Consider the following 22,180-nt stretch of genomic DNA (forward strand, 5'->3'; position numbering starts at 1 on the left):
TTTAGCCACAAAAAGGGTCTTGTAAGGATTAGCTTAAGTTGCTAATTTTTGGGTTGCTAAGAGGTAGTCAGAACCCGTCCTGCACATGCTAGTGTGATGCCCATCAAGCATACACTTGTGATGGTGTAAACATGTGTATTCGCCCTGGGCACGCGTTGTCACTAGTGGTGGCCATCGTCGGTAAGTCTAGGTCAAATGTGTCACCCCAGTGTGTGAACCCTTGGGAAAGGTTCTAGTAACACTGTGATTTGGGGGGACACGGATATAATGGGTTTAGGACAGTCCATTGGTCACCCACACTTGGGGACTGTGGGAAAAGTGTGAAGTAGTAAGATCCCTCCAAGATTCAACCTAATTCACAGGTCAAACAAGGTTAGTACAAACAACATAGAAAGGCGCAGGCAAGCTCACCACCCGACCATAAGTCGTTTCCACAACCACTCTCGAGCTAGGGGCTAAGGCTCCACTCCTACATATCCATGTGAGTTAACCTTGGCATCCCATACCACCAGAGCCTGTCCTAAGGGACCTTTGGCAAGACTATCTGTGATCCGGCATGTCCACGGCGGGAGTGAGTCTCTCGATCCAGGTCGAGACCACACTGAATAATAATAACCCAAGACTCACTTATATAGTTACTTATTACTGCTATAAATAACAATCTAGTTATAAATAGCTAGTAACCAAGGATCTATTAATTCAACCGTATTAGCGGACATGCAGATTTCACATTGTGAAGTTTTCGTTCGAGTTGCGGCCAGTTGATATTGTGCTAATTCTTTCTATCTTTAGTGGTGCATTTGCCCTATCAACTACTTTATTTGCTGTACTAATTCTTTCTATTTGCTACTTTCCTTAGTGCTAGGCTTCATTATGGTTGAGTCTGCCCTACATCTTCGGAGGTTTGACAGAAACTCAGTACGAAGGGCTTTGTGTGAATATATGCTCTTATGTGTGTGTGTGGAGTGCGTGTGAGAGCATATCTTGATATAGAGTTCTACACCCACTATTGGGCACTGATGATGTTAGTGGGATGTCGTAGTATCTAGTCCATACTATGCATAATGGAGTTTATAGTTATATAGTCTTGTGGGTTGACTACCATGAGTATATAACATGCACGTTCCTAAAAGGTGAATTTGGGTATGTTCTTGGATTCATCTAGGTATATAATTCAGCTGTATTAGCGGACATGCAGATTTCACATTGTGAAGTTTTCGTTCGAGTTGCGACCAGTTGATATTGTGTTAATTCTTTCTATCTTTAGTGGTGCATTTGCCCTATCAACTACTTATTTGCTCCATTAATTCTTTCTATTTGCTACTTTCCTTAGTGCTAGGCTTCATTATGGTTGAGTTTGCTCTACATCTTCGGAGGTTTGACAGAAACTCAGTACGAAGGGCTTTGTGCGAATATATGTGTGTGTGTGTGTGTGTGTGGAGTGCGTGTGTGAGAGCATATCTTGATATAGAGTTCTACATCCACTATTGGGCATTGATGACGTTTGTCACCATTTGGTCCCTCTCCATTTTTGGAGCCACTTCTATGGGATTGTCACTCCATAGAGCGGCCAGATTTGTGCCATGTTCACATGGGGCCAGGCCAGTGTCCCATGTGAAAGGGCCAGTTTTATGGTGTCACATGGATGGGAGCCAGATCAGTGTCACCCGGTGCGACTAGTGCTGCGTCACATGGACGGAAACCAGTTTCGTGTCACCCGTGTGTGATTTGCTTCGTGCTGTATGGATGGGAGCCTGTTGGTGCAACCCGTGTATGGCCACGATGGTGTCTTACCTATGGGACTGTCACTCCATAGGAAGACAAGGACATATTTATTTATATTTGTCGCGCCAGTTTTGTGCGCGACAGGAATCTCTTGTACAAGTTTCATGAAAGGGTGCACATGCATTTATGCCTGCATGCATAAATTTGTTTTTGCATGACTTGTTTGCGTGTCTGCCTGTTATGTCGTGCCAGTACACTGGATGGGGAAGCCCCCAGTGTACTGTGGAATGCTGTTTGTTGACTTGGTGGTGTGGCGTGTGAACAGGTGGTAAGTATTGTCATTTTTCCCCTTTTAAAATGTAAAATCCATAAGCTATGGACCATGGTTAACTTTAATGTTTATAAGCTAATGTGTTCACACACATTTAAAAGAAGGGTTGGACATTTCCTTTTGATGGTGCCCATAGTATTAAATTGGATCTAAGGTTTTATAACCTTTGATAAGGCTTTTGCATGAAACATTTTTGGGAAATTCCCACGTGTGGTGGGTTGGTGGCTTCTTTCTCTCCATCGCCTGCAGTCTCTTCTATCCATCGCATGCAGCCTCTTCTTTTCATCGCCTGGCTGCTGTACCCGCCTGTACTAGCCTGCAGTACCCGCCTGTACCAGCCTGCTGTCCACGCTTGTATCAGCCCTGCAGTACCCGCCACACAGCCCTACTGCCCACGCTTGAACCTGGCTGCCCTTGTGTACCTGTTAGCTGTCCTTGTGTACTTGCGGTACCTGTTGGTTGCCCTTGTGTACTTGTTGTACCTGTTGGTTGCTCGTGTACTTGTTGTACTTGCTACAAGTACAAGTACTTGCATAGTACTTGGCTGGTTGTACCTGCACACGTGTGAAGTACCTAATGTGCTTGATTGTACCTGCTACAAATTGTACCTAATGTGCTTGATTGTACCTGCTACAAATTGTACCGGTTGTATCTGGATTGTACTCACCGTATCAGGTGCTCTCATATTCATTTTCTCATTTGAATAAATCTAAAATTTGCTAATTTAAATTTAGAAAATGCTTTAAGTTGGGTAGTGCAGGAGCATGGCATGTATATGCTGACCATGTTCAAGAAATTCTTCCTGGTGTGGCTAGTATATTTCCTTGTGTGGTGTTGTTAACCGCGCTCTCATCTGAGAGCGAGTGAAGGTTAGACTCACCAGGGAATTTGGGAGCAAAGCTCATTGGGGAGAACTAGGCCACGTTCCCTTTGTGGTGTACCCTTGGCCTGCGTTAGTACGGGCGTGCCTGTTGGTGCACAGTCTCGGAAGACCAGTGAAAGGCAGGTGTCCACCTAGTGAAGGTGGGAATGAGCATGTGATTTGGGGCTACTCCGACCAACACCTCTTCATCGACTTGAACGAGTTCTATTTGGTTGTTTTCACTCCCTTGTGGAGAAATCTGGCCTGTCAAGCTCGTGACACTCGTACAAATATAAATACTCCAAGAAATACAAAAAGTATTGAGGGAGGGGCCGGCCCTTTTCGGCCCCAGTACTGGTGTCATTTGTATTTTCAGTATTTCCAATATTTGTGTTGCTGATGTTGTTCCATTGTTTAATAACAGTTAAATTAAGTGTTCTAAATATGTGTATATTGTCTTTCGCGTTCTGTAGGCCTCTTGTAGGGAGCGGTCACAACGTTAGTGGGATGTCATAGTATCTAGTCCATACTATGCATAATGGAGTTGATAGTTATATAGTCTTGTGGGTTGACTACCATGAGTATATAACATGCACGTTCCTAAAAGGTGAATTTGGGCATGTTCCTGGATTCATCTGGGTATATATATATCTATTAATATTGAATCTTAGCCACCCATCTAAGCCTGCTATTCCTAATCCCAAGACTCCTCTAACCTTGTTGGATTAGTACCTAACCTCGAGGGTTAGTGGTAGGTACGTAACATTCCTCCCTTTAATTGATCGTGGAGGGTATGGATGATGTCGAGCCAAATGCTCCTTATGGACGCCGTAGGCGGAGTGTGGGTGCCCTCGATGGCTTCGCTGCATCTAGTTCGCCATATGTGCCAGACTGCAATGCTACTGCAAATCTCCCAGCTCTAACATGAGGCCGGTCTCTAGTGATCAGTAGATGGGGTCGTGAATGACTGGTACTGTCGAAATGCGGAGGTGAGAAACATGAAGAGCTAGCCTCCCACCATCCTCCTCATAAGCCTGACAACCTTAGTCTCTGTGGCCCAAGTGATGGTGCCCCGTGTAATGATCCAGGTTGAGGCCCTATCCATCGTGAAGATGCAGAGAATCCGTTGCCAAACCTGCTGAGCCTTCGAGCAATCCCGAAGACAATGTCACTAAGATTCTTGAGGGTGACCGCACCTCGTGCAAGCTGTTGGTTGACCTCCAATGACCAATCACGTGCTAACCGCCAAGCTCCTGCGTGCCGTCGGTCAAAGAACGAGGGTAATATTTCGAGGCTGAAAACTGTCCCAAAGCCTCTTCCAAAAATCTGAGAGGAAACGTTGGGAGAGGCCCTATGATTGCGAATGTGTTGCTGCCGTCGAGGTGCCATCAATCCTTGGCATCTGAATCTTGTGGTGTCACCATTTGGCCACCCGAATGGTTCACTCTTGCTTTCACACTATGTACATATTGGATTGGTGTCCATGGCTTATGGAATGTGCCTATGCATGTGATTGACACGTGTCATGCTGTATAGTTGGTAACAGAGCATAAGCAGCTTGGATTTTATTCATCAAAGTGACTTATAAGGGATTATAAGTTGGTGTGTTTACATATCATTTAAGTGGCTGCGCTTGTTATTATTTTGGGCATGTATATGTGGAATCTGGATGGAGGGAGGTGCCTAAAGCAAACTTGGCCATCAAGCTCGTGAAAAGCATAAAAATGGTATTTTTGGCACATCAACCAGTTTTGGCTAAAGAGAGAAAAAGCATGGAGGCTATTCTGGGCTAGTGGACTCTATGAAAAGGGGGAAGGAGGGATGCACATGCAGGACAGCAGTTCTATCTCTTTGCTGAGTCTTGACCGTACAGTCTTATAGCAACAGTCAGCGTTTTTCTCTCTCTTCAGGCCAACTTATTCTGGCTTCCCCTCTCTCTCTCTCTCTCTCCTGGCGCAGCCGTATAGCAGGTGATAGGCGGCAGCTTTTCCTCTCTCTCTCTCTCTCTCTCTCTCTCTCTCTCTCTCTCAAAGAAGCACATGTTCACACAAGACAGGGAAGCTCAACTTGTAACATGTGGAAGCTTTGGGGTCGAATCGGTAACTTCAATGCTCAGAATTCAGCAATCTCTCACAATGAAAATAACGCACAAAACTGAAGTAGATGTGCCAGAGAGAGAGAGAGAGAGAGAGAGAGAGAGAGAGAGAGAGAGGGACACAGTACCGGGTCCCAAATACCCTCTGTAGGGCCCCCACCACGAATGGTGTATTTCCTTTATTAGAATGATGCAAATCAGAAAATAAAGACCGAACTTTGACCTGTTTTGGCTGAGATAAATCTCTGCCCTTGACCTTCAGCTTTCACCCTTGTGTTAGCTTCTCCCTTGGCTGTCCGGGCCCTTGAGATGCTTCAGCACTTTGTGAAATATGAGATGGAATGAATGAAATCATGGCTGACCTTTTATACCCTCTTAGGTACCCGGTCGGCCAGCAGCATGAAGTCGGGTGGCATTAAATGCTCACGACTTGTGAAAAATAGCAATAAAATGCTGAAAATGTTTTCACACTTCTGAAAGTCCTGGCCACTCTGCGCATTGGGCTATGGGCTGCTGGGTAGCCTGTGTGGGCTGTCCCACACCTGGCTGACAGCCCTTGTAGGGCCTGGGGCTAGTCGGCTAGCTGCTACTGGCCATAGGGCTGGCCGACAGCCCCTTCCAGCCCAACACATGGCTGCTGGGCACAGCCGGGGCCCTCCTGGCCCCTTGGGGTTGGTTCTGTACCTCCCCCATGCCCACACTAATGGGCTTGGGGTAGCCCTATGGGCTGGCCCCATCTCTACATGCAAAACCTACATGCCTACACAGAGGTCTGGCATCCAGTAGCACACGAGATACACATAACAACTGACATCATTCCAGAGGGAGACTTAGTGCGGATTGGCACTGCTTCATGTGCAGGACAATGCACACCTGACCTTGGACGCATAGAGTGGAACCCTGGCTGCTTGTCTTGGACTGGGGTCACATGGGACCAGTTTCCACTCCAGGTTCTGCACCTTCTTGTTCAGATATGTCCATGTGGCATCCAAGTGCAGGATGCACGTGACACAACTGGCACAATGTTGTCCAGGACAACCTTGCATATCTTTAACCAACCACATTACAAGCGCAGAATACCTGCGATGTCTCTCCAAAACAGCTCATAGACTAGAATCAACCAATCCATGAAATTGATAAATAATTCATAGCTTTGTAACCGCATATGCGACATATTCTAGTGTCCCATACCACCACCCATATGAGATCCTTGTTTAGGCGACAGTTCTAGCATCCCATACTGCTAGAGCCTCCAATACACAAGACCAAAACCATAAACTATTCATCAAAACCATAGAGAAGTCTTTTCCAGAATCAGAATGTTATCCAATGAAAATGCCTTTCAGAAAAAGAATTTATCCAGGAACACATCTCAAAATAGATATGAGAAACACTCCACTTGCATTAGCAAGGGAGTTCAACATGACAAAATCCCAAATATTGGCAAAAGAAAAGCATCAAACATAAATACTTCTCTCGATAAAAAAAACAAGTCCGTCGCCAATATATTTATGTACAATCAAAATTTATGGGACAAATCCCATAAATGTCCAGGAGAAAACCAAAGTCCACAACATGCAAAATCGTGTCTAAATCTCCTCCAAAACTTCATGCTTTTTGTGGCAGGAACACTGGCTCCCAAAACAATTTGGCTTGGAACAACCTGTTGGTCCATCTTCCACCAGAGGAACTTGCATCTTCTGTTTGCTGTGCTCCTTTTGAGTCATCGCCTTCCTAAAAGAAATGCCTGTTTGCACCTCGAAGAATAGGTAGTTTTGGAACAGGAGTCATCTTTCTCTTTCGGGAAGAATATTTGGAAGCTTCTTCAGAAACCAATGAGTGATGATGTTCAGCCAACCCCAGATCTGGTTTTACCTTATACTTGCCCTCTGCATCAAGGATAATATCCCCTTCTTGAAGAAGGTAGTGAAAAGCCAACTTTGTGGTATTCATTTCCAGCATTGATGCCAAGTCCAGGAAAACATCTATGGCATTGGACTCCATAATCCTTTTGCTTTCCATAACTGTCCTCACATCAGGGTCTTCGCGGTACATCTTCAAATTTGCATCTTTTTCTTGAAGCTCTTGACGAAGCTGCCTTGTCAAAAGAGTTATGATGGTCAAACTGTGCATCAATGATCCTGATGTATTGTTACGGACAAGTAGATCTCCGAAATTATCCCCTAGATACTGTGGACCATTTCGTGTTACACGACGGATTGGTTCAGTTGCATATGAATTGGATTTGCCTTCTCATGTGAAAGTTCATCCTGTATTTCATGTTAGTAGACTTAAGGAAGTACTGGGTGGAGCAGATCAGTTAGTTACTCAAGAAATTATAGATGTCGAGGACATGACATTTGTTCCGCACGAACCTGAAAAGATTCTTGGATTTCGTGAACGAAGATTGCGTAATACGCTTATCACGGAATACAAGATCAAGTGGAAGGATCGTGTTGAGGAGGACGCTACATGGGAGACATTGACTACTCTTCAGAGAGATTACCCTGCCCTTTTAGTGAGCTCAGGAGTGAGCTCTTAGAGAAAGGGGAGTATGTCATGTGCACAGTGTGTATCTACCGTGTGCTACACGCATGCAAGACTAGTTTCGAGGCTTGGGGAAGCTTGGAACTAGGCAGGCTGATTGACGAGCTGAGTTAGGGAAATACTACGAGCTGAGTTAGGGAAATACTAACGGGTGGGCACCCAAGTATGGACGGGCGAGCGCCCAAGTGTGGACGCCCGATGACCGGCCAAGAGCCTATAAAAGGGCGGCCAAGGTTAGTTATTGGCATATAGAGAATCTCGCGAGTTTGTGAGAGCTCTATGGTCTTGGAGCCTGGATCTAGTGCAGACGTGCACTTGCTTTGCGCAGCCGAGGTCGGCAGCAGTCTCGAGGTCCGCGAGGGCAGCTTCGTGGCGGTATTTGACGTCGCGAGGAGGAGATTGGTCGGTACGTCATCCTAGTTAGCTCAGCTCGTGGCTCGGTGGAGACAGCCAAGACTGTGGGCTCGCCCACGGCTGTCATGGTTGGGAGGTGAGTCAGGCCTGCACCCCCTTGCTTGTTTGTTTGTTCGTTTGTTTGCAGGATTCGAGTTTCGAACCAAGATCGATCACGAGGGGATCCGTGGGGATTTGACACGTGTGGCTTGTGAAACTTGCATGACAGAACATGTATGGTTTCAACTTTCTGAGACTTGACATGACAGGACATCTGTGGCTTCTGAGGCTTGACATGTGTGGCTTGTGAAGCTTGACATGACAAGACATGTATGGCTTGTGAAGCTTGACATGACAAGACATGTGTAGCTTATGAGGCTTGACATGACACGACATGTGTGGCTTATACAACTCGACATGGTGTGTCCATGTATGGTAGATGCAGTGTGACAAGGTGTGATCAGGACTAGCAACCTTGGCACTCGCTTTATACTTATGTTTTGGGAAGGATTCAACATCCCTGAACATTCAGAAGAGCGGTTTATGGATTTATGGCTATTTCAAACACAGTTGGCTCTTGTGTCCGTGTCTTGTTATTGTCAGAGTTGTTGACTCTAGACATGAATACAATTTCTTCCTTGATACAGTTGGCTCTTGTGCTCGTATCTGACTTCGGATCATGGATCTGGAATTATGGCTTTAATGCTGGACTTATGTAATATTACTGATGAGCAGTGGATTTGCTATACTTGAAGGATATTTCAATGGTATCAGGCTTATACAGCTGCGTACAACTCTCTTATAAGACGGAGGGGATGCCACCTGAAACCGGCCTTCAGAAATCTGACGGGCGGCTCGCACACAAAACACTTCATCACCCATGGGAACTTGGAAAAGGAAAACAAACAGGGGGAGCTAGAGTGCTCCTGCAAATAGTACAAGGACACCGATTGGCCCCAAAATGCAGTGGCGCCCCTTGCATTATTTCTTTACTTGAACAAAATTTGAGTACAAAGTACAACTTGTCGAATCCTCTACCAATAGGATCCCTTATAGCTTTTCACCCAGGACTTCCAAATAAGAACTCTTGTTATTACAACAAAGCATTCCATAGAGAAGGCAAATCTGGACGACACTTCCCTGCTTAAAAAGGTCTTCTCCATCTCAACCATGGATCCAACGAACCCTTTTCCAAACAGCAGTAGGGCTGTACCAAACCATATGTCCCCTATAGTCACAGCTTGCATGTAACCTCGAGAAAACTATAACCTGTTCACATGAATTCTAGAGACTTGTTCTCCACATGAAACCAAAGACCTGTATCTGATAAACCATAGACTTGTATCCATAAACCATAGGCCTGTTTCCTCGTTACCAAAGTCCTGTTTCTTCTCGGAAAACCAATGTCCTGTTTCCATGACAGATAAACCCACATATGCACCATCCAATCACGGTGCCAAAAACCTAGAGAGAGAAAGATAGAGGACGTGTCAAGCAATCCCTGAATACACATAGGTCCAAGTCGAAGAGCAACACATCTCTTCCAAGAACATCATCCTGTGCATATGTAGCTTGATCCTCTGCATCCTAATCTCGTAAACAAAACCTGCTTGCGGAGAGAGAGAGAGAGAGAGAGAGAGAGAGAGAGAGAGAGAGAACCCTTGGCTGTTAGCCCCTCGGCGCCTCCTTCAGCTTGCCTTCTTCCAAGAGAGAGAGAGAGTCGTGCTGTCCGACCCAACAGTCGCCTTGAGATGTCTCTGCTGGCTGCTTCCACACATGCAACCTGCCTGCATCCGCCTGGCTCTTGTTACTGGCTGACTGGCTGCCTGTTGCTGCCTGCCTGGTCTCCCTGTTACTGGCTGTCATCCAGCCGCCTGGTGCCCCTCTGCTGGCTTTAGCCCATGCGCAGCAGCACCTGGCTGAAACCCTTGCGCAAGCAACACCTGGCTGAGGTCCACCCGGCACCCACCGCCCTATGCACAGCAGCCCTGCAGCCTATGCGCAGGGCTGAAACCCTTGCGCAAGCAACACGTGGCTGAGGTCCACCCGGCGCTCACTGCCCTACGCAGCCCTGTAGCCTATGCGCAGTAGCCCTACAGCCCATGCGCAGCAGCACCCTGCTGTGGCCCATGTGCGCGCAGCAGCCTGGTCACCCCTGTGCACAGCAGTCCATAGCTTATGTGCGCAGCTGCCCTGCCTGAAGCCCATGCGCGCAGCAGCCGCCCTGCTCTTCCACACGTGCAGCCTCCACACGGCAACCTGCTCAAAGGGATGCGCTGGCCGGCACACCATGCGCCACACGATAATGATCCACACGGCGACCCCCCTCCACGATTCTGCAACCTTTGCCATATAAAGAGATGATGCGCTTTCTCAAAAACGCCAAAAGCAATTAGCAAAAATGCATGCTTATAAATATAATAATATTTTAAGCCATCAAAGGTTTAAAAACCTTATAAATTTTAAAGTCCTTTTTGTCCCCTTTCACACTTGGGCGGGCCACACTTCTGAATTTCCTTTTCATATCCAACTGATACTTGTCCACACTGTCCATCCTGTGCCCGTGCCCGTACCCACCTGCTTGTTGTCCAGAGGGAAAAACACAAGGTCGTAACACCACCAATTTGGTCCCCTCACCAGTCTTGAAAAGTGTTTCACACCTGTTTGGAACCAAGGTGTAAACGGGGATTTTCCACATAAGAAAGCTGGATCAGTTACTAGCAAAGTTTAGCCTGAAAGATGGCCATAGAGCTTATTTTATTCATCAAAGTGACTTATAAGGATTATAAGTCGGTGTGTGTTCACATATCATTTAAATGTGGCCGGGCTTGTTATTATTTTGGGCATGTATATGTGGACGGAAGGAGGCGCCTAAAGCAAACTTGGCCATCAAGCTTGTGAAAAGCATAAAAATAGTTTTGGCTAAAAAGAGAAAAAGCATGAAGGCTATTCTGGGCTAGTGGACTCTATGAAAAGGGGGAAGGAGGGATGCAGGACATCAGTTCTATCTCTTTGCTGACCGTACAGTCTTATAGCAACAGTCAACGCTTTTCTCTCTTCAGGCTGACTTATTTTGGCTTTCCCTCTCTCTCCTAACGCAGCTGTATAGTAGGTGATAGGCGGCGGCTTTTCCTCTCTCTCTCTCTCTCTCTCTCTCTCTCTCTCTTCAAAGAAGCACATGTTCGCATGAGCCAGGGAAGCTCAACTTGTAACATGCAGAAGCTTCAGGGTCGAATGCGGAAGTTGTGTTTTTCATATCTTTGTTGGCATCGAAAGTCTTTGTACATTGATGTGGATACACGTTTGGTTTCATTTAGTGGGGCCAGTTGGCCGCACTGGAAATTGAGAGTTCGCGGAGCAATCCTGGTGGGGAAGCGGTTGCCAAACCGGAGGGGCCAGAGGGACCCTCACGTGACTCAAGGGGCCCATCGTCGACGGGTGGGTGCTGTGATAAATGGTTCTTTGACAGAACCAAATCCTCTTGTATTTTGCCAGTGTGGCATGCACGGCAGCGGCGGCGCTCAGCCCTGGTAGTCGATTGTTGACGGCCCGAGCGCGGGCCAATCGTCCGCCACTCTCACCCAATGGCTCCACCGATCACTGGGAGAAGAGGAAGGTATTACTTCTTGAGGGGCCTAGGAAGCAGACTGTCACTGGGAAGCCCGACACGCCAGCCAGTTGGTCGGACATGAGGTCGAAGCCGTGCTGCCACCGTGCAAAGAAGGCTTGGGCCGTACGCAGTGCAACGGAGCTCAGTTGCATGACTCAATTTGATGCCGCTGACGAGTCGAACTCAACCTGATAGTAGCCATGTCCTAGAGGATGAATGTCTTTGCAGGCCCATAGATGAGGCTTGCTTGCAAAAGATCTCCGAGTTGCCCGCGCGCTGGGCGGCCACAACAATCTTGCATACTAGAGTCCTCCGAAGGGTGAAGACCAGAAAATGCCGAGACTTGTCGAATGGAGAAAACCCCAAGAACTGAGAGAGCTGCTTGTAGAAGACGGAGGGGGTGAAAAAACGGAGGGGCTACAGAGGAGGGAAGGGAGAGACGGGGGGGGGGGGGGGGGGGGGTGTCATGTGCACAGTGGGTATCTACCGTGTGCTATACGCATGCAAGACTAGTTTCGAGGCTTGGGGAAGCTTGGAACTAGGCAGGCTGATTGACGAGTTGAGTTAGGGATATACTAACGGGCGGGCACCCAAGTATGGACGGGCGGGCGGCCAAGTGTGGACGCTCGATGACTGGCCAAGAGCCTATAAAAGGGTGGCCAAGGTTAGTTATTGGATATAGAGAGTCTCGTGAGTTTGTGAGAGCTCTATGGTCTTGGAGCCTGGATCTAGTGCAGACGTGCACCTGCTTTATGCAGCCAAGGCCGGCAGCAGTCTCGAGGCCCGCGAGGGCAGCTTCGTGGCGGTATGGACGTCGCAAGGAGGAGATTGGTCGGTACGTCAACCTAGTTAGCTCAGCTCGTGGCTCGGTGGGGACAGCCAAGACTGTGGGCTTGCCTACGGCTGTCATGGTTGGGAGGTGAGTCAGGCCTGCACCCCCTTGCTTGTTTGTTTGTTCGTTTGTTTGCAGGATTCGAGTTTCGAACCAAGATCAATCACGAGGGATCTGTGGGGATTTGACAGTGGTATCAGAGCATACCTCGTGAACGAGCAAGTCGGTAGGTAGAGAAGAAGAGGTCGAAGAACGGTATGTGTTAAAAAACTTGCTGTTTTTCTGTGCATACTGCAGTTTTCAGTTTTGTATGTGTTTTCCTTCATCAAAGAAACCCATGTTGTTGATGGGAGATGGTAGTTTTGGTAGGGTTGATTGCTTTTGCAAAGAAGAGGAAAGATGTGTGCAGTCGCATAACTTGTAGGGAGAGAAAACAGAAAAAAAAACGCGAAAAAGCATGAGCGAGAGAGCACGTGTGAGAAGGTGGCTACGCGGGCAGGTGGATGCGTTGGCATGTTTGCAGGCAGTGGCTAACGGCGGGCTGGAAGCGCCTCAGACTAGGCGGCCAAGCAACCAGGCCAGGCCGGCGGCTAGGCTAGGCCACGTGGCCTTGTGGCCAGGCTAAGGCAGCCAGCCCAGGCGGCGCCTAGGCCAAGCGGGCAGCGCCCAGGCCTACGTAGCCTAGCGCAGGCGGCCCAGGCCAGCGCTTACGCCAGCCACGCCCTGTAGGCGGCCAGCGCAGGTACCACATCCGGCTAGCACAGGCGCATGCAGGCTGGTGCGACAGTTTTTCGGCACCATGACGACAGCAGCAACGGCCAGCTCTCCACGTCAGCAGCAAGCGCCGGCTAATCCAGGAGGTTGAGGAAAAAAAAAAACACGTAAGGAAAGCATTCTTTTTTAGTGCTTTCGTTTTTGTTTTTTTTAGGGGAGTTTAAATTTTTTTTAAAAAAGGTTTAAAAGTCCTCCCCTCTCTAAGGTTTTCAAGGTGTTTATTTTTTTAAGAACAAAGAATATATATATATATATATATATATATATATATATATAGATATATATATATATATATATATATATATATAAACAACACAAAAGCTAAAGCAAAAGCTAAGCATAGCTTTTCGAGATTTTTTTTGGCTTTTGGGAAACCTTTATAAACCCCTCTAGTGAGCTTCTTGCCACACATCTCTCGAGTTCTCGAGTTCTGAAGTTCTCAAGTTTTCAAGCTCTCAAGCTCTCGAGTTCACTCGCACTTTCATTGTGCAAAGATCGAATTTTCTCTCCGCGTACCCTCTTCATGATGTCGACCCAAGAATCAGAGTTGGGGCCCCTCGTGGAACGCGAAGGCTTGCCGGCTACGGAAGGCACTGATGCCGATCTTTTTGACGAGTTTGTGTCAAAATCAGATTTCCAAGAGTTCAAAGTAGCTCTCGAAGCTTCTTCAACGGAACGTCAGGCACAAATCGCAGCCCAGATGCAAGCTTTGCAGAACTCCATCGCTCTATTGACCACTACCCTCTCTACTTTCTCGGGAATGGATACCTTGGCTTCTGCTTTAGGCCCCAACATTACTCCGGAACCGTTCGGGGGCGAGCAAAAGCAACGAACCAAGGAGATCGTGGACACGTGGCTACACAAGTGGCAAGTTCACTTTCAGTTTCATCCATATGATGATGGAAAGAAGATCCAGTTAGCAGTAGGTTTCCTGTCCGGCAAAGCTTTGCTTTGGTGGAAGGAACTGAACCCAAAGCCAACGACTTGGGCACAATTTGAAGACATTTTCAAGAAAGAATTCCTCGAGAAAGAGGATGATTATGATGTTGTTGCCCGGTTTTCAGCTTTGACCATGACCTCGCAGCACCTCACTTATGAGGTCTACCTCCAGAAATTTCGTGACTTGCAGATGAAAGCTACAAAGATGGATCCCACTACTCTTTTGGGGTTTTTCGTAGCTGGTTTACCAGACTCATACCGATTACAGGTTAAAAATAACAAATGTAAAACTTTGGACGAGGCCATTCATTCAGCTCGTATCTATGATGATACGATGGTGTCTTCCAAGTCGAAACCCGTTACCGAGCAGGGGAACAAGCATAAAAGAAAGTTCTCCGCACTTATGGCTAACACGACTGAAGGCAAGTCTTCGGACCAACCTTCGAAGAGTTCAAGTTCGACACCAGCGAAGAAGAAACGACTCCTTAGGGCTTTAAAGCTCAAGAAGCAAGGACGTTGTTTTATCTGCGAAGAAAAAGGACACATGCGTAACGAGTGCCCAAAGCAAAAGGGTACCAAGTCAAACGCAGGACCCAACCCAAAGGCAGCTAACCAGTTGTCTTTGACAGGTACGTCAATTACTATACTTTCTCGCCCTAGTACTTGTTCTGATTGTCTGTTAAATTCTAAGGTATTTGGCATGCATGATCTTCTCCGAGTTTATGGAGAAGTGAATGGCCATAAAATTCACATTCTGTTAGACCCTGGCAGTTCGCATAACTTTGTTAACTACAAACTTGTGCAGAAATTGAGTCTTGATACGACACTCAGCGACCATACCTATGAGGTACGTCTACCTGCGGGCAGACAAGTTTGGGATCGCAAGGTGGAGATGCTTCCAATCCAGATTCAGGACTACAAAGATACCCTGGAATGCTATGTTATGCATCTGGAAAATGTAGACTTGTTATTAGGGATTGAGTGGTTTAAGACTGTTGACGTCCAGATAGATTGGTCTAGTCATATTTTTTCTTTTCAGCATAGGGACACCAAGTATAGTATTTTAGGTGATTGTATCCATCCCTCTCAGGGACCTCTTGTAAATACAATTGATTTTGGAAATATAATGGATTCTTCTTTGTATACCGCTTTCCATTGTGTCTTGATTCCACTTTCTTCTTTTCTCATCCCTTCCTTGGATGTGAATGAATTAAGTGTGTTTGAAAGCAAAGAATTACAGAAGATACTTGATTCATTTCAAGATGTATTTCCTAAGGAATTGCCATCGGGTTTACCACCTGAACGGGCAGTAGATCATCGTATTGACTTGATCCCTGGTGCTCATCCTGTGAGTATTCCACCTTATAGGATGAGCCAAGCTGAGGAAGATGAGTTGGCTAAACAACTCGAAGATTATTTGAGGATGGGCCAGATCCGTCCAAGTAAATCACCTTGGGGTGCACATGTGTTGCTTAGGAGAAAGAAGGACAATACTTGGAGAATGTGTATAGATTACAAAAGATTGAACAAGCTGACAATTAAGAACCGTTATCCTCTCCCTAGATCAGATGACCTAATTGACCGGTTAGCATGAGCGAAATATTTCACGAAGATCGATTTACGTACTGGCTATCACCAGATACGTATTCATGAAAGGCATGTCGAAAGAACCGCCTTTCGGACTAGGTATGGCCATTACGAGTTTCTCGTATTACCTTTTGGGTTAACCAATGCTCCAGTCACTTTCCAGCAAATGATGAACGATCTTTTTCGTGAACATTTGGGGAAATTTGTGGTGGTGTTCCTGGATGATATTTTGATTTATAGCCGTACTCTTGAGGATCATGTCAGACACCTCACGATTGTCTTATCTATTTTAAGACAGAATCGACTATATGCTAAGTTGAGTAAATGTGAGTTCTTTATGACCGACATCATTTACTTGGGACACAAGATCACTAGAGATGGATTGAGCATTGACTATGACCGAGTTCAGAAGGTTTTGGACTGGCCTATACCGCGAACAGTGAAACAACTTCGTTCTTTTCTCGGTTTTGTTGTTTTTCTTCGGAAATCTGTACAGGAGTACTCTCAGCTCACACTACCGATGACCGACTTATTGAAAGGTCGTGGACGTAAGTCCAATCAGCCTATCACTTGGAATAACGATTTGGATATGGCCTTCAGACTTTTGAAAGATAAAGTCAAGGAAGCACCTATCTTAGCATTGCCTGATCCTAGTCGGCCTTATGTTCTTGAAACTGATGCCAGTGACTATGCTATCGGGGCTGCTTTATTTCAAGATGGTAGACCGTTTGCTTTTGAAAGTAAAAAGCTAGACGACACTCAATCTCGTTGGCCAACCCTTGAGAAGGAGCTTTATGCTGTGATTCATGCTCTCAAGGTTTGGAGACATTATTTATATGGCTCCAAGTTTGTGGTATTGACTGATCATCAGTCAATCAAGTATGTGTGTGATGCGGATGATTTGAGAGGCAGGAAAGCTCGTTGGGCAGAGTTAATGCAAGATTTTGATTTTGAGATCCGTTATCGGAAAGGGTCCATGAATAGTATTGCAGATGCGCTTAGTCGGATTAGAGAGGTGAATACTTTGTCGTTCACCGAGATTTCTACTGACTTATTTCAGTCATTGAGAGGGCTTTGCAGGACTGATAGTTATTTTGGTCCATTTTGGCAGAAGATCCAGGACGGGAGCTCATTGATTGACCAAGACTCGGTGACTGCGCAGTCTACCATTCAGGCTGCAGGAGGTCAGTGGATGATTCGGAATGGTTTACTATTCCGTAATGACAAAATTTGTGTACCACAGATCTCGGACATTAGGTCCAAGATTCTGAGGGAGTGTCACGACGCCCCTTCTGCCGGACATCTTGGGGTACATAGGACGCTATCTTTAGTGAAACACACTTTTTATTGGCCGAAGATGAAAGGGTATGTAGAAGATTATGTTCTCAAGTGTCAGATTTGTCAGGCAAATAAAGCTGAACGCTTTAGACAGGCTGGGTTGTTGCATCCTTTGCAAATCCCAGGTAATAAGTGGGAAAGTATTTCCATGGATTTTATTACCGGATTGCCAAGAACACATCAAGGCCACGATTCTATTTGGGTTGTGGTAGATCGCTTGACAAAAATGGCTAGATTTTTACCGACCCGGAAGACTATTACAGCTACGCAATTAGCTCGACAGTTTATCGAGCAATTGTTTAGACTGTACGGGTTACCGCAGGACATAGTCAGTGATAGGGACTCTAAGTTTATGAGTGATTTTTGGAAACTTGTTTTCGAGAAGTTGGAAACAACTTTGAATTTGAGTTCCTCAGATCATCCTCAATCTGATGGCCAGACTGAAAGAGTGAATCAGATTTTGGAGGATATGCTTCGGGCATATGTATCCAAAAGACAGACTTCATGGGAGGATTATCTTCCTATGTTAGAATTTGCATATAACAGTACTAAGCATACGAGTACAGGGTTTAGTCCTTTCATGCTTATGTATGGTTTTCAACCAAGATCACCTATTACAGTAGGATTCTCAGGACTTCAGCATGATGCAGCACGTAATTTTTTGCAAGATATGCAGGAAATGTTACAAGTTGCGAAGGAATCTATTAGAAGTGCTCAAGACCGAGACATGTTTTATTCTAATAGACATCGTTCACCTAGAGAGTTCTCTGAAGGAACGATGGTGTATTTGCGAGTTCCGAAAGATTCCGCGACTTTACGGACAGGTAGATCTCCGAAATTATCCCCTAGATACTGTGGACCATTTCGTGTTACACGACGGATTGGTTCAGTTGTATATGAATTGGATTTGCCTTCTCATGTGAAAGTTCATCCTGTATTTCATGTCAGTAGACTTAAGGAAGTACTGGGTGGAGCAGATCAATTAGTTACTCCTCAAGAAATTATAGATGTCCAGGACATGACATTTGTTCCGCACGAACCTGAAAAGATTCTTGGCTTTCGTGAACGAAGATTGCGTCATACGCTTATCACGGAATACAAGATCAAGTGGAAGGATCGTGTTGAGGAGGACGCTACATGAGAGACATTGACTTCTCTTTAGAGAGATTACCCTGGCTTTTTAGTGAGCTCAGGAGTGAGCTCTTAGAGGAAGGGGAGTATGTCATGTGCACAGTGGGTATCTACCGTGTGCTATACGCATGCAAGACTAGTTTCGAGGCTTGGGGAAGCTTGGAACTAGGCAGGCTGATTGACGAGCTGAGTTAGGGATATACTAACGGGCGGGCACCCAAGTATGGACGGGCGGGCGGCCAAGTGTGGACGCCCGATGACCGGCCAAGAGCCTATAAAAGGGTGGCCAAGGTTAGTTATTGGATATAGAGAGTCTCGCGAGTTTGTGAGAGCTCTATGGTCTTGGAGCCTGGATCTAGTGCAGACGTGCACCTGCTTTATGTAGCCGAGGCCGGCAGCAGTCTCGAGGCCCGTGAGGGCAGCTTCGTGGCGGTATGGGACGTCGCGAGGAGGAGATTGGTCGGTACGTCAACCTAGTTAGCTCAGCTCGTGGCTCGGTGGGGACAGCCAAGACTGTGGGCTTGCCCACGGCTGTCATGGTTGGGAGGTGAGTCAGGCCTGCACCCCCTTGCTTGTTTGTTTGTTCGTTTGTTTGCAGGATTCGAGTGTCGAACCAAGATCGATCACGAGGGGATCCGTGGGGATTTGACAGGGGGCGGGCGTGCAGGTGGGAAAATGGGCGAGAGGGGGCTGGAAAGGCGTAGGCAGCTGGAAAAATGCAGGAGGGGGGAGAGCTCAGATCCGCGCTACAACTCTGCATGCATGAGGAGGATGATGCAAGCAAGAGTGCAAGCTGTGCTGTTGCACTGAAGATGGGATGCGTTTTGCTGATTTGACCCTTGGATGTGCTGCATTTTCTTCTCTACAGGCTGTAGGTGCTTGCGATTTGCTCAGTAAGGATTGTTCACACCCAAAGATCGTGTTCACATGAACACCATAAGTGTTACAATGAATTCATGAAGTAACGTTATCATGGGAAAAATAGAAAAAAAAACTTAGCTACCTAGATTAAACCATGATAAAACCATCATGTGAGAGACCATACTACAAGGATCATGTGACAAAGTTACAAGGTAGCGCTACAATGGCTGAGACGCCTGGTGTGGTGGGAAAATCTCAGTTACATGTCCTCCTTCCAAAGAGAGGAGCACTTAATGTGTAGGCTTGGCATCTAGTCTAAATCCTGTGAAATCCAGTGCTGCCACCCATCATGAATGGGATTAAAGCTTCAAAATCTGAAGGCTACCTTTATTGAGGTAAGCCAAAATATGGCTTACACCAGTCCATGAGTGCCATTGTATTTGCCAAGAGAACTCATCGTGTTTTTCAAAAAATTTACTAGTAGTTAATTGTCTTGATTCCTGATTTACATGCTTGCACAGGAAGGACTTCGATGCAGAGATGGAGAAGTGCCAAGTGCAACGGGACTTCTCTTCAGCTCCAAGAGGGCAGCATCCAAGGCAATCATTTGAGGACAGAAATAAGAGGTAATGGATGGACTGCATGCCAGCTTACTTTCTGGACAGGGTTCTATGTGTAGATCTGTGTGAATAATTTGTCAAATATTCCTGTCGTACTGCTAAAGTGGCTTTTGTTTTTGGGGGAAGTAGCACGCACAAGAATGCCGATCCTGAGGAGCCAAGCTACACAAAGGGGCTCATTGTAGCCTTCTCTCTCCAGAAGATGAGTCCTAAGGATGACGGTGTGGCTGAGAATAAGGAAAATGCCATTGTGGACTCCAAGGAAGGAGAAGCTCTTAAAGAAGCTTCTACAACCTCTGCTTCTGGTAAAGAACTGGAGAATGAAGCAAACCAAATCTTGCGAGAAGACGTCAGAGATGCTTTCAAGGTCTATGGGACCATCAAGGTATGCCTTACTTCTGTTTCTGGCTTCAACATGATTAAAGCCCTTTTTTGTATTCATTTGAATAAATGATTATTTCTATCATTGTTTTTGGTTAAAAAATTTACTTCTGCAAGCGGGTTTGATTTGCTGCATTTAGGGTCTTTACAGACAGATCCCTTTCCATCAGGCAGGTATTCCCCCCTCGTATTGGACAGGTGGGGGGTTACATTGGGGAGATTTTCCACCCCTGTAGGATGGGTGGGAGAGATCTTCCCTTTTCATGGGTTCTGTCTGTAAAGCCTTGTATTCTTCAAGTCTTACGTCTTATGACGCATCTTCAACACTGCATCTCAGTATGTTGATTTCAATCGAGGTGCAACGTCTGGATATTTGCGGTTTGAGAAACCCGAAGAAGTACAGAAGGCCCGTACTGCTGCTGTCTTGGCAGAAGCTGGAGGTATTGTGGTGAAAGATCACATTGCGACACTAGAAGCTGTTGAAGGTGCTTTTCTCTTTGACTCTGTGTGTGTGTGTGTGAGAGAGAGAGAGAGAGAGAGAGAGAGAGAGAGAGAGAGTCCATCACAAGCTGCACAATTAAAATAGAAGATAGATATTGAGTGTCCTTATGATTCCAAGAAGAAAATATTTTGCACAACTGGAAGGAGGGTCAAATCATCTGTTGTGCTGCTGACATGGTGAGCAGCCCCGACAGGTGATTTGCTTGAAGCGCTGGCAAAGTAGCCTTTCAAAGAGTCTTGTTGCCTATGTGGCCGTGAATGGTGGGTGGCCCAGTAGATAACAAGGATTCTGGCATAAAGCTCCCCTTGCTGTATGAACACGGGGCTGCTTGATGGAGGCTGCAAGGCGCTTACTGTGAGTATGAAGATGGGGTGCAGAGGGAAGGTGGCATGGCCTGCGGGGTGTGTTGGAGAGTGGCTGGTGGGAAACGCCTGCTCCTTTCTGTTGTGATGTGCAGACGCTAGGTGATAGGTTGGGCTTGGCTGACTGCAATTTTTTTCTTTCTTTATGCAAGTTTGATAGTATGGTTTGTGGTGCAGGTGAAGCTGAGGAGCAGTACTGGACCAAACTCCGAAGTTTTCAAGATAAAGTACGTGGAGAGAGTGGTAGAGGATCACGTGGTAGAGGATCACACAACAGGCCCCGAAGGTTTTTATTTTTCTGCTCTAGTGGTGGTGGTTTTGAACCATTATGAAGTAACGTTTTGTTTCTGTCTTGTATCAAGTATTGTCGGCAGTGCCTGTGCCCGAGCAGCTATGTACCACTCCAGAAGCGGGGCAAAATATATCAGTCTGGCGTTTTGAAAATTTTCTCTATTCTAAAGCTGCACTTGGTTGAATTCAGGGATAATAAGTTTGACAGGTCTGGAGGAAGGATGGGTGAAAAACATGAGAATAAGAGGGGAAAGCCAGAAAATGATACAAAACTTGGAAAGCATGAGCGGTTTGAGGACAAGGACAGTGAAGATGAGGCCGACCATCCTTCCAAGCAGAGCAAGTTGGAAGAAGTACCATCATGACATGTTTTGTGTGCATCTTCATTTGCTTAGTTACAGAGCTCAGAAGCTTGTCGATTATACTCCTTTTTACTGGTTCAACAAGTACTTCGGTGCAACTGAATGTCGGAAACCTTGAGTTTATTTTTTGTTTTGAGGCACCTTGGTAATTGTTCATTACATCATCCCATCGAAGTTGGCTTCCCGCTCGAACTGTTTGGATCTGATGACTCTCCTTTATATGTTTTGTTACAAGACAGTTTGGACTGCATGCAGTTGCAAGTGGGTCCTCTGTGTGCCTTGTGATGCATGGACCTATCAAGACAGACTTTTGAAATCCCAGGCCCACAAGAACAAAGTGGTTGTAAAAATATGAGTGCCATTAAGTTAATAAGTCAGTCCATCTAAAACATCAAACGTGCATCACTTATTGTATTTCCTTTAGAAGATTCAGAAATACATGCCTCCTAAGGATCTAGATCATGATCCCTTCGTGAAGCTTTAGATTCAGAGTATTTCTAGATCATGATCCCTTCTTGAAGCTGTAGATTCAGAGTATTTCTTAGAATTTTGATTTTTGGACTTTAAAGGCTAGGACCTTTTAGTTTGTCTACTTAGAAATCTGAAATGATTTTTTTAGCAGGTAAGGGGGTAGAAG

At 46.1% G+C, this 22,180-nt stretch overlaps 1 protein-coding gene across 1 annotated transcript in view; it reads left to right on the plus strand.

The window, feature by feature from the left end:
• LA1 (La protein 1) overlaps positions 1–21,948 on the plus strand; it is a 44,609-nt gene extending 22,661 nt beyond the window's left edge. The window contains exons 6-10 of the mRNA XM_086774769.1: positions 19,547–19,651; positions 19,775–20,030; positions 20,364–20,511; positions 21,068–21,176; positions 21,372–21,948. Coding sequence (XP_086630895.1) covers positions 19,547–19,651; positions 19,775–20,030; positions 20,364–20,511; positions 21,068–21,176; positions 21,372–21,546 — 793 coding nt within the window. The 3' untranslated portion in view covers positions 21,547–21,948. The remainder of the gene's footprint in view (positions 1–19,546; positions 19,652–19,774; positions 20,031–20,363; positions 20,512–21,067; positions 21,177–21,371) is intronic.
• The last annotated feature ends 232 nt before the right edge of the window (positions 21,949–22,180 follow it).

The sequence above is a fragment of the Cibotium barometz genome, chromosome 35 (genome assembly GCF_041138505.1).
Source record: "Cibotium barometz isolate CiBa-2024 chromosome 35, ASM4113850v1, whole genome shotgun sequence".
Lineage (NCBI taxonomy): Eukaryota > Viridiplantae > Streptophyta > Polypodiopsida > Cyatheales > Cibotiaceae > Cibotium > Cibotium barometz.